This window comes from Mchenga conophoros, linkage group LG12 (assembly GCF_057382185.1).
Source record: "Mchenga conophoros isolate Kocher_MC1m ecotype Shallow Benthic linkage group LG12, M_conophoros_male_GT1.1, whole genome shotgun sequence".
NCBI lineage: Eukaryota > Metazoa > Chordata > Actinopteri > Cichliformes > Cichlidae > Mchenga > Mchenga conophoros.
In genome coordinates this window covers 5,809,456-5,827,184 of record NC_140537.1, presented here as the reverse complement: position 1 = coordinate 5,827,184, position 17,729 = coordinate 5,809,456, and the positions used below count along the sequence as shown (strand labels likewise).

Here is a 17,729-nt window from a genome sequence, read left to right as displayed (position 1 = left end):
GTGAGCATTTGACCATTCCCCTGCACAAAACCTATGGTTTTAAACCACACCCTATGACTTCAGTGTTACATTTTCTATGAGATACTGTGCAGATTAATGGTATGATGGCCTCGAGGAATTTCGCATTGCCCAGCTGTATCAGCTAACTGTGTGTTGTTAAACTAACATTGTGTTGTTCTTGCTCTTGTATCATTTCTAAAGTACAACTGTGGATGCCAACATTACCAAAAATGCCCTTAATGCGCTCCACACTATCAGATGATTAAAATGCGGTCTTCCACTCTGTGTGTGTGTTGTGTTTGTATGTGTGTGTGGTTGTGTCCAGAGGCAACATGAGGTCACATTCTGCTGCTGGTGAAAGGAGGCTCCAGGGCGTGGTTCATGGCAGGAAATGGAGTAGTCATAGTCCATTTATGTGCAAAGAAAAAAAATATGTGTGTATATGTATATACTGTATCCTGTCTGTGTTAAAAACAACAAATTCCTATGCAGTGTTATGCTATACTGCTTAGAAAAGGAAATGTGTAACATAATTATGAAGGCTTGTTGTTTGTTGGTCTTTACCCCTAGTAACACCACATGGTTAGCAAGTGTGTGTCATTGACACTGCTCTTCCCACTGCTGTGCACTCCTTTTAGTGCTCAGATGCAACACAATTTTATGGACCAGGCCTTAATCCATCCCAAATCCACACCCAGCAAACTGTCAGTTTACCCGTTTTCTCCACGTCTAGTCTTGGTTGTAAAACAACTCGTCCGACCAGCCAACCTAACCCCTGGATACACTTCTTGGGCTTTCTGAGTCAGTCACACAACAGGCTTAAAAGGCTGTGCAATGCATGGAATACAATGTACATGCAATACAAAAGATTCCATAAATTACACATGCATATGCGTAAATAACATAAACATATTTATATTTGTTTGAAAAATGGGAGTCCTAAAACTAGTCCGTGTACATCGAGTGGCTGTTGTGTGGCTGTTAGATCACAATCGATTTTTAATCAAAGTTGTCAATCAAATGTTGCAGTAAAAAAAGCTTTCTGTATTATACTTATATCACAAAAAGGATTTTTTGCCTTGTCAGAGAGACTGACTGGAAATGCTGTTGTAGGTGGACACAGTGACAACATCTATCTGTTTATGGTATAGTTTTGTCATCATACAGTGACAAGTGTTGACTGGGAGATAAAATCAATGTGGGCAACTGGTACACAGTAACTCCAAGAAACAGGTTGTCATTTCTTAGTAGCCTGCCTGAGAACACAGTCTCTCGTTATTTGGTTTGTGTGTCGAGTTAATAAACTATTATCCACATTAGCTAACGCAGCAATATTCAGATTTACTGAGTTATTAATTAATGACTTACTGAGACACTATGCATTAGAATAACGTGAGTGTAGTCTAACAAATTAAATCTCCAGCATATAATGTCTTTAAATGAAACATTTCAACTGTAGGACCACCTACTTGGTTGTAAATAAATAGGCTTCCCTAAACAGGGTGCTACCCAAACTATGGGACTGAACTCCATTCTGTCTAACAAAGGCTCTGTTCTGCTTGCTTGCAAGACCCAAACCCACACAAAAGAGTCCTTCTGCCACCACTGCTATTGTTCCTGCATGTTGCCTTTATTGGCCCTCACTGTCACAGTCTAGATGGTCACTACCACGCACCCTGGCAACTTGCACATTCTTTCTTAGCTGCAACCAACCAGAAAACCAGAAAGAACTGGGGTGGGAATGGGGTGAAAAAATCTAAAAGTCAATCTGTTTACATCAATAAGCAAAGTGAAATGCTTACAATGGCCACATAATAGGCTGATTATTTTAGTGGAGGAATAAAACATTTCCAAAGATAACAAAATGTGCTCAAATTGACAAAGACTCAAATTGATCTCTAGTCAGAGATTAATAAGTAATGTTTTCAGAAGACTGATTATTGTTAGACTATTTCTAATTTGTGTCTGAAATGCACTTTGTGGATGGAAAGTAAGCTGTGTGACCATAAGCAGAGGCTGAGATGCAAAAACTTACCCACGCAGGTGCAGGTGGGAAACTCTGCCTGAAGATCCTTGGAAGGAGTACTTAGCAAGCTCTTAGTGGGTGTGTCAAGATAGCGTAAAGGAGAGTCCAAGAAGCCTTTGAGAGATGGTGAAGAGGGCACACCTTCCTTAGTTGGTGTGTCCTCCTCAGAAAAGCAGGTGGTGGACAATACTGTTATATCACCCGAGGATTCAATTTTCATTCGTTTTGACAGCGGAGAAGCTGGCATGCTAAAAGTATCCTGCACCACTCTGGACTGCTGCTGCCTCTCCACTATATCTTCCTGTTTCAGAGGAACTTGAACAGACTCCCTGTGCTGCATCTCCATAGGCCGTTCTGTAGATGCCTGGCTCAAGGATGCCTCACTTTGGGTCCTGGACTCATCTTTGCTCATTCCCATCTGATGATCTCGATGAGGTGTGGGGGTGGGTTGACTTGTGGAAATTAAGGGAAGTGGCTGGGAGGTGGATGATGATGCAGGACTGAGGTCCTGAGGACTACTCAGGGATTCATTCCCTGACTTTGGGGCTGTAGCAGTCTCCTCCACGGGCTGACTGGCAGATACGTCTGGAACTGAGTCCCCAAATTCAGCCTCAAACTGGCGGATCAACTCTTCGTACTTCGGGTCCAAGTTAAAGACGCTTGGTACATTTGAGGTGCTGGGTGAGGATGTGGAGGTCATAGGTGTCATGGTGCTGGTATTACTGGAGGCCAGGCTGCCCATCTCTTCTGACTTATTGTGAGCTGCAAGGCCCACAGGTGGGAGTAGAGGGCCCAGCTGGGCTGGAGTGTTTTCTGATGGAACAGAAACAGTGGAAGTGGGTGTCATTGAGGAATTGAAAATGGATACCTGAGATTGGGCTGGGGCAGGGAGGCCTGCAGCAGCAGCAGCCTGAGTGAAGTTACTGTGGAGGGGCAGTTGGTCGAGTGGACCTAGTTGCAGTTTGGCCAGGGGTGCGGATCTGTCCATCATGTGGACTGGTGGTTTCTGTGTGGTGATCTGAGTCTGAGGCAGAAAGGTTGGCATGGAGGCTTTCTGTTTGGGCTTCTTGATGATTATCTGTTTGGGTTTGGGAAGGGGAGGACCCAAAAACGTCTCAGTCATAGCTTTAAGACCAGGAGATCCTTGGCTGATTTTTTTCCTCTTGGGTTCCTGTTTGATGGCCAGATGTGACAGGGCCTCTGCATCCATCTGTGGCCACCATTTTTTCAAATTTTGGCAAGCCAGAGGCCCACGTGGGCCAACGCCTCCAAAGCCAGAGGGGTGGTTTGAGAAAAGATTCCTCTTGTAGTGAAGGTGCTGTTGTAGAGCTGCCTGAGTGGAGTGGCTAATGGCTGCTTGGCCAGGAGAGAGGGGAGTGCCAGGGTAGTGCTGACCCTGGTGCTGACCATTAGCCATACCATAATGTCCCATGGAGGCAGGGTGATGATAGTGGTCAGCAGAGTCTGACTCTTGTTTTATCCTGACCAATGCCGGGTTATCCTGGGCCTGGACAGTCCCATTCTGGTTCAAGCTAAGTTGTTGCGAAGCTGGAAGCTTAAAAGGAATTTTGCTAAACTTGCTACTGGTGTCACCAAGCAGCTGTTTGAGCTCTGACATGGGGTCTGAGCTACTATGAGGTGCAGTGGCAAGGTGAGACTGAGGCTCAGACTTCACACACATCCATGGATTTCTGTGTTCAGATCCTGTGCCTGAGGCTTGCTGCCACTGCAGGGGATTCGGGTTGAAGCCTGGTGGTTTTCCCTGACACGGGAAGGGAGAGGTAGAGGACTGGACAGGGGTAACATGGGGCGGATGGCCCTGGGATTGGGGTCTGTGGTGCTCACATGACTCTAGGGCCTGCTGGCTAGTTTGTAGTCCTGGAGGGACAGACTGAGAGCGTGAAGAAGATGAGTAGGTGCCAGAAGAGGATGGGATCATGCCAATGCCATTAAGAGGCTGAGATGCGGTGTTTTGGTTGTGTTGATGGTGATGGAGGTTATTTGTGTAGGGGGTTTGACCTGGGGAAGAGGCAGTTTGTGGGCTAGTACCAGATAACTGTGTCAGAGCATCTATGGCGATGGCTGTCTGAAGACTGATGTTCTTCTCCTTGGCTATGGAGAGCACCTGTGGCGAGCAAGGAATCGGTGGTTTGGAGCAGGGCACTTGATCTGGGTGAGTGCCTTGGCTTTCCTGTTGCTGCTGGGAGCATGAAATAGACAGATGGTGGCCACCATTTACTTGTTGGTAGGTCTGAGAGTGATGCAGCAAATGGGGTTGCTCTATGTGAGGTTGTAAATGTGAGGGAGTATCAACCAGTTTGTGGGAGCCTTGATCCTCATTGGTTGCTAATTTTATCTTCTTTTCCAGCCATTCAAGGTAGTCTGGACAGTCAGGCCCATCACAGTCGCAATTGGGAGGCTTGTGTCCATGTTTTGCTTGGCTCAGTGCTTTCTGTAAGGTCTCCAGGTCTTCTGAAGGTGGGCAGCTACCCTCAGGAGCCCCTGCAGAGATTCTAGCTTGAGCCTTCCCAGCGCCTGTTTCCTGGGTAAACTTCTCATACAAATAGGCTGTAGTAGCCTGCAAGAGGTGGCAGGAAGAGGAGGAAGAATGAGGCAGTGAGCCAGCAATAGCAGAAAAAGCCACCAGATTGTGAGCATCCTCCATGTCTGCATGGTGTACAGGTTCAGCAGGGGTTGCACCACACGTTTGCTGTTGTTGGGTGTCGCTGACCTTGCCATGTCCAGGCACCCAGCACTGCCTTGGCAGCACGCTTTCTGCACACTGCTGCTCTGTTTCTATAGATGGCTCACCATCATTAGGGTACTGATTCACCCCATTGGCCAGTTCCAGGCTCAGCGCGCCTTCCTGGAGGCGGTCATGTGACCCAATTTCCATCTGGCCTCCACTTCTGGGGCCATCCACTGAAGTAACTTTGTGAACAGTCTAAAAGACAAACACAGAGCACAGGTAATGAGGATGTGAAAAACAATGGATTCAGATGCACATCGTACACATTAGGTATGGCTTTAAAATAGTAATTGTGCTAAACTAGATTATGCTATACTAAATGTACTCATGGCATTCAGTAGTTACTATTACAGCATTCCTTGGATGAGTATCAACCCAGTAATCCAGGACTCCATTCCCTTCTTTCCAGCTCTTATCCAGAGTTTGCCACCCACCTCTCACACATGCATAGCATAAAGTTTCTCCGGGTCACACCAGTAAGGCTGGTGTAAACTCTTCTCATATTCAGTGGGCTTATTTTACAACTGGTAAGTCACAGGTCACGTGACAAAATTCCACAGTTGTTTATAAATGGACGTTCTACTTGAGATCCGCTGGGCTATACAAAGCAGGCAGTGGTGTTAGGAGACATTGTGAGCCAGATGTGGGAAGCACAGGGAAAAGAAAATGCAGTACAAATCCACATCCTTGGACTCTGTTTTCATAATTTATTACTGGAAATATAAAAAAAAAAAAAAAAACACTGAGGACTTATCAGCATTTTACTCTTATCTCAAGAAACCAATAAGGGAAACAAGTCAAATGCTTAATGTAGCTTTTCAGAAACACAATTACTTGATTAGAACGTGTAAATGTTTATAATTTCTAAATGTAAATTATAAAATAATAAATCAAATCGGATAGTGAAGAAGTGGATTCATTATGGCCTATGCCATTTTACCAAAGTGTATAGAATCAAGAAATGTCTTCAGTTCTTTTATATACTAAGTGTCTGGATGTGAGCAGCACAGCTCTGTTTACTGGGTTTGTAGACTCATTTTTTACAAGACCAAAATTCATTTCCTCTGAAACAAGACCTTAAATGGTAAACCCAAATTGGCCTGAATATCTAAAGATAATCTCCTGTCTAACAGCTACTCATCAGTAGATATAAATCAAGCTGAGCAAAGATCAAACTGCTATGGATGTTGAAAGTACAGTCATGAGATTTATCTGAGAGAACTGCTGACCAAGTGTGGATTTACAAAATACTGGTGTCCTTTGTTCAAGAGTGAAGGGACATTTTAACACAGCCTCATGATTGAACAATACAGTTATTTTGTCATGACACCAACACAGAGGGTTTTAACCCCTGTATGTATGCACTGGTGTTTAGTTTGAATACATACTGGATATAACCCCCCAGCAGATTATGTATCATATGATTAATGCTTATTTAAAGACCCATTCTATTTTTAGGAAGTTGGGGAAGGTCAAATAGTGAAAGCAGAAGCAAACTGAAAACAATCTGCTTCCATGTCACCACTTCTGAACCAGAATTTTCAGTATAAAATAAGACCAAAAACCTTTCTGTTTTTGTGATTTAAGCAACACTGTTATGTGGGACACCAGTGGCTGGTTATATCTTTTGGTGGCAGTCCTATGTCCTACACCTAGAGATGTACAGGAACAGGAATATCAGGAGACCATGTTTTGCATCTTATTTGAATCTTTCATACTGTGTGCTGCTTTGTTGTCCCTTTAATTCGTTTCGTTGCGCTCTCTTTTCATCTTTGCTTCCACTTATTGGATAAGTGTAACAAAAGTCCTTGTTAACATTTAGGAAAAGAATGTGATTTGTGTTAAAAGACACACTTCACAACAGAAACCCTGCACATCAAAAAGTGAAGTCTGCCTGTTGTGTTTAAATGTGATGCAAAGAGGTCTCATGAAAACAGGCTGCAAAAAAACAACTCATACATTGGTGAGTCAGACTTTAAGCCTTCACTTAAAGTAAGAGGTTTTCCATCTGAGTGACCACATGCAACATTAATCATGTGATTATTGATTAGTTCTACGATTCAGATTATAGATTGTTATCATGTGGTCTTTTGGCTTGATCACGCAGTAGATTCAGCAGGCACAATACTTCCCAAGTCAGGTTTCACAGTTGATTTGATGCTGGGCTTGCATGGGAAGTGGTTGAAAAAGCAAATTCACTAGTTTAATTCAATAATTTACAGACACTCCCAAGCATCAAGCACCCCACAGCTATAGGAGGATAGCTTAAGTTATCATTTATACAGTAAAAGCGCATTACTAATGGACACATATTGCACATAACACTGCACAGAAATTGACCAATGATAGCACTTTTTTAATTCAATAACATTAACAGTCCCATGAGTCTTTGCTTTCTCTGACACAAAACTGTCCAGAATCCCAAGTGACTGCCCCTCTCAGCTTGATACAGTACAGAGGGTCGACTCATACAGGACAATTAAAACACTGCTGCAGTTTTAAATCTGTGCTTTATTGTTTCTGCATCATTAGTTACTATGACATCCATCTCAAGTCAAAGCAAGCCATTTTTAGGGACATTTTGTGTGATGATTACTCATTTTAAGCTTTCAGTGTTTCCACATTGTTGAAACGTGATCACTGAGCATGTATATATATGTAGTGACAGTGGCTTGTGCTATAAACCATGTGCTTTTCAAACATTAGTGTAGCAGTTCAGGAATTTGATTCACTAGTTTTCATTTCTGATTTCTGGTTTCTCCATATCTAAAATGACTGTAGGCTGTGAGGCTTTTCATAGTTTGACTTCCTTTTTTCGGAGATTGCAGCTCTATACTATTATCTCTTTTCCTCCAAGTCAAAATGCCAACCTGGTCATCTTGAAATACATTTTCAAACTTTTTATTTTAGTCTGCTTGAACAATGGAACAAAATGTAAAGTGGTGTCGATCTTTCAAAAGTTATGTTGTTAAATTTGTCTAAATCTCAGTGATCTTAATACATTAAGTCCAGATGTGGTTTGCAAATAAAACCAGTGAGTGTACAAGCCATTCAGTCTTCAGGTTGGTTCCTTGTAGATTATATTATAATGAATCCAGCAGAGAAGAAAAGCAAACAAAGATAATCCAAGGGCAGCTTCAGAAATCATTGACAGAGTTCATGTTGTTGCATTTGAACTTGCTCAGAGGTTCACAGGAGAGTGAAACAGTGGCACTATATGACTACATTAGATGTGCTAGCAACACAGAGGGAAGTCTGCAGGCTGTATTACAGTAAATAGTTGAGATGCTTCAATTCGCACCTGCTGCATGCTTTGTGCAGTTGTGTTCAGTTTAAAGAGCCCAAAAAACTAGAAGATGCTTGAAGATCATGTTGCAGAGGAAGACGTTATTTGTTTTATGCATACACTTTTAAATATATAATGTATGTAGATCTGAATCACTCAGTATTAGATCATCCCCACCAGAAGAAAAGAAAGAAAGAAAAGGGCTTCAGTTTGTAGCTCCATTAGTGTGCGGTAGCAGAAGTGAGCCTGATGTCCAGCTTCCCCATCATTTGAATATTATTGAAATGAGCCTTTGAAGTGGCTAATTACTGGACATTCTGTAAGCCTTCTGAATTCACTTTCTGTACTGGGTGTCTAGCAGGGGGCTCCCAGGGGGGGTTGCTGGTGTTATGGGTGAGAGGTGAAGCTGGTTTGGAAACCGGAGAGTTTTAGAGGAGGGTGCAGCGAACAGCCGGCATGCAATACGTGAGAGGCCCCATGTTTTTACTATCAGTAGCATCAGATGGGAAAGAGGAAGGGGGGGTGGAGGTAGCTGCGTGCAGTTATGAAAACTGCAGTGTGTTGAAACAGAGCGACTGCAAGACTGCATAACCTACGAACCCACAATCACGCACAGTCACACACTGACACTCTCTTTTCCTCCTTTTTTCACAGTTGTGCACACAAAACGCAGCAAAAGAAAGGTCAGAGGGGTTCGAAGCTGAACACCCGGAACAAATGGACTTCGCTGAGCTTTGACGCCAAACAAACCCAAACCCTGCTCCACCGCGCACACACACACACACACACACACACACACACACACACACACACACACACACATTAAAGGCTCTTTTGACAAAACTTAGTCGATCTAAAACCAGTCCAAATTGTGAAATGTTGCGCTGACACCTGCACCGCTTCACACCTACCCGGCTGCCCAAACTGCACAAACCACGTGCTTTTGCAAATATTTACACTACGACATAGCCTGTTGTATTCTCTCTGTGTCGCACACAAACACACTTGTGCAGACTTGACACACAAAAACGGCACAAAGTGTATCCAAAAACACCAACCAGCCCAACTGGCTTAGACCTTGTAGAACCTGGTAGACCAGACACTTGAGTCTGGGAGCCCTTTAAACGAGACAAGCCTGTGCAGTTTTGTTTGTGAGAGTGCTCTTTAACCCTGACACTGGAGGGAGGAGACAGAATATGTGAGGATAGTAGAGGTGGCGGCGGCGGTGGCGAGAGCCTGTGAGTAGACAGCTGAACCTAAATCCAACACCAACTCATCCTCCCTCTTATCCTCCTCCCTCTTCTCCCACCCCCTCCCCTTCCCCTTTTTGCTGTCGTGCCGAACATTAAGCAGAGACCCTGACAATATGAAGCTGGCTGAGAGCCTCTAGGACACAGCAAACGCGTACTTACGTCGTCCTAGACGTCCAGACGGGGCTGCCGGTCGAAGAGTGGGGAGCAGAAGAGGAAACAGAGAGTAGCATGAGAATTGCTCGCCGGTGCAGCAGCAGTCCACGAGCGATCTGGCCTTGTTGGGGGGTTGTATTCCTCGTTTTTTTTTTTTTTCTATTTCTCCCAGCCCGGGCGGCGCGCAGACAGAGCGAGCGGTGACACACACATAAATGCACTCACACACGGCCAGCCGCACGCACAGCGCACACCTCCCCCCAGCACACCGCACACGTTTCTCATTCTCTTGCCTATTCTTATGACCAGCGCTTTCTGTTCTCTGCTTTTTCCTTTCTCATTATCTCTGTCTGCTCCTCCCTTCCCTTTTTCAATATCCTCTTTCTTTCTCTTCACTACAGATGCAGTCGGCTTCTCCTCGCAGCCCCCACCTTCACCTCCCCTCCTCCTCCTCCCCTCTCTCTTTCCCTCCCTCCATTGCCCTCCCTCTCGCGCAGCCTCTCCCTCCATCTCCTCTCCCCTCTCTCTCTCTCGCGCTTTTCAGTGTGTGTTTAGAGCGAGAGGCCATTATCTAAGCCACAGCGGGCACGTACGAATGGAATGGAGGAGTGCGCAGTGAGCAGAAACACAGAGAGCGGTGGGGGGATAGTTGCTAGCAGCAGCAGCAGCAGCCTTGGAAACAGCACAGTGCAGCAGAGCTCCTTACCAGTGAGAAAACCCCTCTCGGTCTCTATCCACACCCATTCCACATTATGTGCTCTGCTGCATTAGATTATGTTATATATAAGGCTCTATCTCTGTCTGTGTGTGTGTTTTGTTTATCGCCATAAGCCCCATACTGGCAATTCTGAGTGTGACAGAGCTTCTCTGCTTTCGACCGCAGAGGCAAACCAGCGGCTTGCAAACGAAAACGCAATCTCATCGCGCAATGGCATCAACACAGGGAAAAAAAGAAAGAGAGAAAAGGGAGCAGAGAAAAGCATCATTACACTCCTTGTTTATGCCTTTTGTAAACGACATCCGTTTTTTTTCCTCGCGGACATTTTTGCTCCATCTAGATTGGGCTCCACCGCGGGCCGAAGGAGAAACCACCGATGATGGTTGTTCCATCTCCATTTTCATTCCTGTCCGCATTCACATCGCTTCCCTGTTCCTCGTGTGACAGGAAAAGCTTCAGACCTACACCTGTGACTGATAACAGATCCTCTAGGATGCTCTCGCAAGAGAGGGAGAGGATTGCTGGCGCTGTTGCCGGCCCTTTAATCCAAGATCCAAAGGACGCAAACGCAAAGTAGAAGGCTTCCGACTGCAGGAAGCTCAGGGTCACTTGGTTTAAAAGAAATCACCAACACTCTATGATGTCAACTCACTCCTGCAGATGTCGGGAAGCAAACGAAAGAAGACCTATATGCTCAGGAGTAAAGCAGCAAGGCGGCTGAATTGGGCAATGGAGAGTGAGAGGGGCACGACTCTTCAACATCGGTGAGCAAGAGGAACAGAGTGGAGATAGGAAGAGGGAAATCTGTGGAGTACACTGTTGAAACGTGCAGAGTTGATCAGCTGTTCGTGTGATACTGATTCTGTAACCAGAGGTACGAGAGTGGCACAAACAGAAAAAGGGTCAGGAGGTTGCTGCCGAATGAAGACCGCGAGGAGCCGACTAATCACAGTTCATCGATGGCTTCTGTCCTACCCGTCCGCCAGCGTGTGACAACGTTCTCCCATTCCTCACCATTGTCGCCTTTCCTTGATGTCACTGGCATTATCATTATGAACGCCGTCATCGCCTCTGGGTGACCGGCTCTGCGGTCCTCTCTTCGCTCCTACATTGCTGGAGTTTTGGAGAAGATTTAACCAGGAAGAGGAGGAGGAGGTTGGGTATTATGGCCGTCTCCCTCATGCAGATCGCTGTCAGCTCCTGCGTAGTGTTTTTCTCTTATATTACTGAGCATGTGTGAGCTACACTGCACTGTGGCTGGATTAACTTCTGTAGCCCTTCCCTGCTTCACTTCCTTTGGCTTTCCCTGTCTCTCCTGGTCTCTCATTTTCTCTGGCATCTTCAATCTGCCTTTGCCTGTCTCTCTCTCTCTCTCTCTTTCTCAATTCGTCTCTACTGTTTTGTTTCCCGAGCTTTTTGCCTCCATCCAGCATAGCTTATTGCATTACCGTTCCAACACTTTTCTCACGCGCTCGCTCTCTGGCGCTATAAAATTGCACACACTGTCTGTCTCGTTGTTGCCGCACAATTTCATATGTACACACACAGATGAGCGTCAATCCCAAAGAGAAACACAGCCCGAGCCGTCTAAAAAGGAAGGGGAAGGAGAAGTAGAGCATTAAGGTCACGTGACCAGGGAGGGCCAATGAGTGGGAAGGGAGAGTATAGTGAGCGAGAGAGGTAGGAAACACATGTGGCGGTGACGTAGCTGTACCGTCACCGTCATCGTCATCAGTGTCTCCCACCAGGACGCTTGCCTCCACCACTGGGTGGGCGCGTGTCATCCCGAGCACATGCCCACCATCACCAAAACCACACCAAAAAAACTGAAGCTCAGAAAGCACGCTCTTTTTATTCACCCGGCTGGCTGGTGTTCACTCGCTCACTCCCCCGACTGTAGTGACACAGCGTTTCTCGCTCAGCATTTGGCTTAACCCCTGAATCTGTTCTGTACGCACACTTCCTCATTTTAGACATCTCCTGAACACAACAGGCTCCTTAAACAGTCCCATCTTATGTGAAGTTAGCACTTCCATAGTTTATATCCAAAATTTGGAGAGCGAGGCAAAGAGGATGAAAGAGAACTTAATAAACATGAACTCTGCCTGACTCTGTCACTGTCCACAGCTGAGTAAAACAAAGAAACGCTGTTTGACCAAAACACCAACATGAGGGAAGGGATTCAGCTGTTTCCGACACATGATGTGCCCACACTGTAAATACAGCATGTAAGCTGACACAGTTTGCTCCATGTCAGAAGGCACGAGTAATTTACAGTAAGAGTGCTCTTGATTCAAGCACATGTCTTCTTTGATGACTCATATCAGCTTACATCGGTGTCATTTCACATAAGACATTGCTCAAAATTTCTTCATCACCATCGGACTGGCCATCTCTGACAAAAGGAATAGAAATCTACCGAAGCGAAGCAGCAATGGCAGAAAAGCGCGTTGTCGCTTTAAGATGCTGGCGTGCGTTTCGTGGATTCCAATGCTGCCATTCAGGTTTGTTCAACAGAGCTGGTGTGAAGTCACCTCGTGAGCACAACTGTAGCGCGGTGAAAGAGAACGTTAGAAGTGCAGGGCAGTCGTGCCTTTAGCAAACTTTTGAGTCATCGAGGTTACCTGATATTTGAAATGACAACAACAATCCACGCAGCTTGACATTTAAGTGAAAATGAAATCGCACTTACGGTAAACCTGTAATTCGGCATTGAGAGACACACAGGAGAGGTAACAAAGACTCCTCATCGATCACTTCATTTCACGGTGTAGTCACATTTATCATCCAAGATGAGTTACTGCACGCCCTCATCTCTCTCCCTCTCTCAATTCTCAGGCTCTCGCTCTTTTTCTCAGCAGCACGGAGGAAAGGTCTAGGTTGTAGGAGGGATGACTGACAACAAAAGTCCATCCGCAGCAGTGTGTGTGCTCGCTTATGAGTAAAGCTTGAGTCATCCTCTTCTTTTCAACGAAGTCCTGACACAGAACCCTCAAACAGTGAAACAAGCTTTTCAATTTGCTTTTTTTTTTGCCAGCACCTCGCTAGTGGGAGGTGTACGTGAATGAAGCATACCGACAGAGAACAAAATGTTTGCTTTTCAGGCAGTCTGGGAGTTGAATTCTTGCGATTTCACTGTTAGACGTGCTTTAAAAAAACATTTGTTTCCAGCAGTGACCAAACTCACAGGAGCATGACACAAGGGTCCTTTGCCTCTCCTAACATCACTTCCTGTCAGCTGATTCCATTTCCTCTATCCACCTCTGTGCGCCCCCATCCCCAGCACACATTGTCCCGCATTCTAATGGCATCAAGGTCATCGGATCTGACACACTGTGTGCACCCCCCTCCTTCCCTTTCTCTTTTTTTTTTTGCTCCACATCTCTTTATCTTTCACTTCCTGCCCCCCCTCCAAACTGCTCACATGCACGCAGACGCTCCAGTGCATGCACACCAACTGTCAACAAATGCAGAGGCATGCTTTAATGAGCTCTCTCCACTCTCTCCACACACACACACACACACACACACACACACACACACACACACACAGAGTACACACTAGTATGCACACAGTCCACTGAGGGTCACTGGGTTTATTGGTGGGGAGGGGCCAGAGACCATAGGGCAACATTATATTTAGCACCAAGGTCGTAATCATAACATATTTTGGAGGGGAGACTTTTAAATGTGTTCTGTATCCTTTCTATCTAGAGACAGAGAACAGATACAGCAACATATGGAGAATTTATGTGAACTTTTATTTGCATAATAAGTCCTGTATGTATATTCTAATGCTTCTCTTATGATTCAGAACACTACACTATTTTCCGTATAGTTTAGTCATTTTTTACAATACAATCTACAAAATGCGTGTGTGTGTGTGTGTGTGTGTGCATGTGTGTGCGTGAGCGTGTGGGTTTAGGTTTTTTTTTAGTCATAACTGGTTTTCTGAAAAACACATAAAAACAGTAATGAGAAAACTGCCTGTTTGAGTAAGTGTAACTGCATCTGTAACTGTAACTTGAGCAACAAGACTCTTTACCTATTGTTCATTTTCAGGCATCACCTAATTTCATCTGTGCACCTGTCTGTTTGGCCGTTTTTCTCTCTTTGTTTCAGCTTGGTGTCCAAACACACTCGTGCCAAACCCCCACTCAGCCAGGACGGTGTTAAGTTCAGGGTATGTTTAGGTGTAGATTGCACCACAGCGTAGTGTATATCAAGTCTGAGTCATACCTCCTGACATTTGGCACGTGCAAGTCAGCACGGATTGCCCAGCTGGGGGAAGGCCTACCCGCCTATCCCCCGTCAAACCCCACCCCTCGCTATTCCTCACAAAGAGAAATGGAGGAGTGGCTTGCGAAGGAGGAGAGGAGGAAAAAAATGGGAAAGGTGGTGCCGGGTAAGAGGCTGTTAAGCAGGGTGGAGCCACAAAAAGAAGAGGAAGGGGAAGGGGGGGCTGTTTTTAAGAGACAGCTCTTTGTGCTTCAGGATTTGAACAACAGCAGGATCAATGAGCAGAACAGAATGTGTTATCAGAAAGTTTTTGGACCTGAGACAAACAGGGTGAAGGGAAATGAATGAAAAACAAGTGAGTTCAGAACGGTTTGAACCTGTGAAAGAACACTGCGTGCCGCTACCTGCTCGCCTTTTGTATGCCAAGTGCTGAAAAAGAGCTGAGTGGTCAGACTTGTTTGGACAGTGATGTAATCATTAACAGAACGCAGCAGTAAAGATGGGCAGAGTGTGTTCTGACAGGTGAAACACTGACTGAGAGGCTTGGTAATGACTTTTGGGTTGCAATATTAATTTTTAAGACTCGAGAGCGAGAAAGACATAAAGCAACAGAAACCTGCCTCAGCCCCTGCACGGTGGCTGGTTGCCAGCCTTGTCTCTCTCTCAGGACTCGGGCTAAGATTAGCTTCCCATATGTTCAAGTCAGGCGTAGCCAGACTTAAAGGGCCAGTGCTCGACCGTGGCAAAACAAGAAAGCCTTCACTGTGTTTGCTGATGGTCTACATCAACACACATGTGAAGGTTCAGCGTGCATTTTTAATCATTCCAGTGAAAGCTGGGCTCATAACAGATAACTACTGGAAACTGATAAGATGCGGTGCTTTTCTTGTATGCTTCCAGTTATAGACTTTGTTCTTTAATATCGTCCTTTTTCGTGTGTGTGTTTTGATACTATGGCATGAAAACTCCCACAGCTGTTGGGCTGTATTACATAAAACCTGGCAGCGTCTGGCAGCAGTGGGATTCAGGATTGTTTAAACTGGATGCCCAGTGGGAGCAGCAGAGCAGCCGCCAGAGAGGCGAGAGTTCGAGCTCAAGCAACAGCTGATGACTCCTCCCCTTCTCCCTCCATTCATTTTTTATTAACTGCGGCACGGTGCGGCTGACGACCTCGCTCTAACATCAGACACCACCAACGATGCCACCGACCGCAGTAAACACATCGCGCTCGCAGGATACCAAACCAGGCCCCCGCCAGGTTTGGTCACTAGTAACAGAAACCCAAAGCAGCCCAGCGAGGCAGTGCCGAAAGAAATGTCTGCTAATTGTCATTAATTAGAAATGAAACATGACAATAGTTCAGGGTTTTGCAAGTCCTTAATGACTGCATACAAGTGAGGCAATTATTGGTGACTGTATAAATTAAAATGTCACATCAAATTCCACAAGGACCTATGAGATGTGATGTTTTGAAATCCTGGGAGTGCTTTTTCTTTTACAATCTCGGCGAACATTTACTTTTCAACCAGTGCATCTAAAGTAGAGCAGGGCGATATGACCAAAAATATTTATCACGATATACATTTGAAAATTTGCGATAACGATATAACTGACGATATAATTGACACTAGACAAAACACTTTAAAACTCCACAACTTTATTAGTGCAAAAAAAAAACAAAACAAAAAAAACCCCATCAATGATTTTCACTTAAACAAGCAGCTGTTTTTTATGTGCATTAGAATTATATAAAATGTAACAGTGCAAATTTCTTGCTGACAGTTTAACCAAAAGGCATTTCCAGTGGAAACTGGCCGACATATATTCAGCATAACCATGTATAATATCCATAAAACTTAAAAAGAGGTTATACACACACAATACGGTAATATTATGTTGAAGCACAGTATGTATCACTCTGCGAGGCTCCTGCCTACGATAGCCGTAATGATCCGACAATCCATCAAGCGGTGCGGCTTCGTAGCTTAGCAAAGTCGTACTAAAACATTTGACAGATTTTCGAGCGCCGTGTACATAAAATAGTTTCGAGGTCAGTAAACACAACCAGAATTTGTACATAAGGCACACGGGATTATAAGGCGCACTGTCGATTTTCAGAAAAATCGAAGGATTGATTTTAAGTGTGCCGTATTTTCCAAACAACACGGTAATAACGACGGCCCGCTAGCATGCGCTACCGAAAATAGTGTTTTGTTGTGTATCTGACGGACGAAAGCTAAACCAGTTGCACACCACTGAAGTTGCAGCATTTTTACAAACCAATTCTGGTTCATCTGTTTCATTCAACGGTCCGCTTTCTCCCTTCTCGTTCTCCGTCGCCGTCATGCTTTTTCCACCATGTACGTATGAAAACAAAGGCACTGCACATGCACGTTTTACCCATATTCTATCACGATATTTCATTTTCTTATCGTTGCCCAACATTATACCGTATTACCGTGAACAGTATGATATGGTCCAGCCCTAATCTAAAGTGACTTCTGAAGCAGGCTGTCCTCAGTGTAAGACCAGAGGTGTGTCAAGTGATTATGCGGGTACACTGGGTAATTATTTATCTGTCTTTTTGTAGACAGTCTATGTGCTGCACAGTGCTATGTGTCCAGCTTGTTTTGATGAAAACTTGCTTCAAGCTCGCTGTCTAATTCAGAACATTCAGAAAGAGGTTTTACTCATGAGGTATCCATCTCAAAAGTTCCCTAAAACTGAGGTTGTTAAAAGCTTAACAGTCAATATTTGGTATGGCCATCTTTATTCTTTCTTGCTTCTAGCTTTCTTATCATTTCTTTAAGTAGTCTTCAGGAATAGTTCTCCAGGTTTCTTGAATGACATTCACATCACTTTTATGGATGTTTCTACTTTTTGTGTTCTACTTCCATTATGTGTCTTTCTATCCAGGTATGCTTTTACTGCATTGGCAGTGTGTTTGGGATCATTGTAATTGTCTGCAGAGAGTATTGCATGGTGGATTAAAAATAAAACGTACTTTTCTGTGTTCATATTATGATCAATTTTGACAAGATCCCTAACACTGCTGACTGAAATGCAGCCTCAAACCATGACAGAGCCTCTAACGTGTTTTACAGATATAGTAGACGCTCACTGCTGTACCTTTCTCCTGACCTCCTGTATCCATATTGACGGTGTGAAAAAGTTGGATTTATTATTTTACAAGATATTTCAGGACTAGATGCATCTCTCAGGTCTTGTATCAGGTCTTTGCTGGATTTTTTTCCTTGCCTTTGGCTGATGGCTCTTGGGAATCTGCTATTGGTACAAAAATACTA

The 17,729-nt window shown here is 44.7% G+C and overlaps 1 protein-coding gene across 4 annotated transcripts in view; it reads right to left on the bottom strand.

Annotated features, from left to right (window-relative positions):
- tet3 (tet methylcytosine dioxygenase 3) overlaps positions 1-17,729 on the bottom strand; it is a 49,570-nt gene that overhangs the window by 15,030 nt on the left and 16,811 nt on the right. For 2 of the 4 annotated variants that reach the window (XM_085293456.1, XM_085293454.1), the window contains one exon: positions 2,036-4,970. In XM_085293456.1, the coding sequence (XP_085149582.1) occupies positions 2,036-4,970 (2,935 nt within the window). Of the gene's footprint in view, positions 1-2,035; positions 4,971-9,473; positions 9,895-12,877; positions 13,489-17,729 lie in introns of those variants that run through there. The other 2 variants (XM_085293453.1, XM_085293455.1) reach the window with 2 other exon arrangements.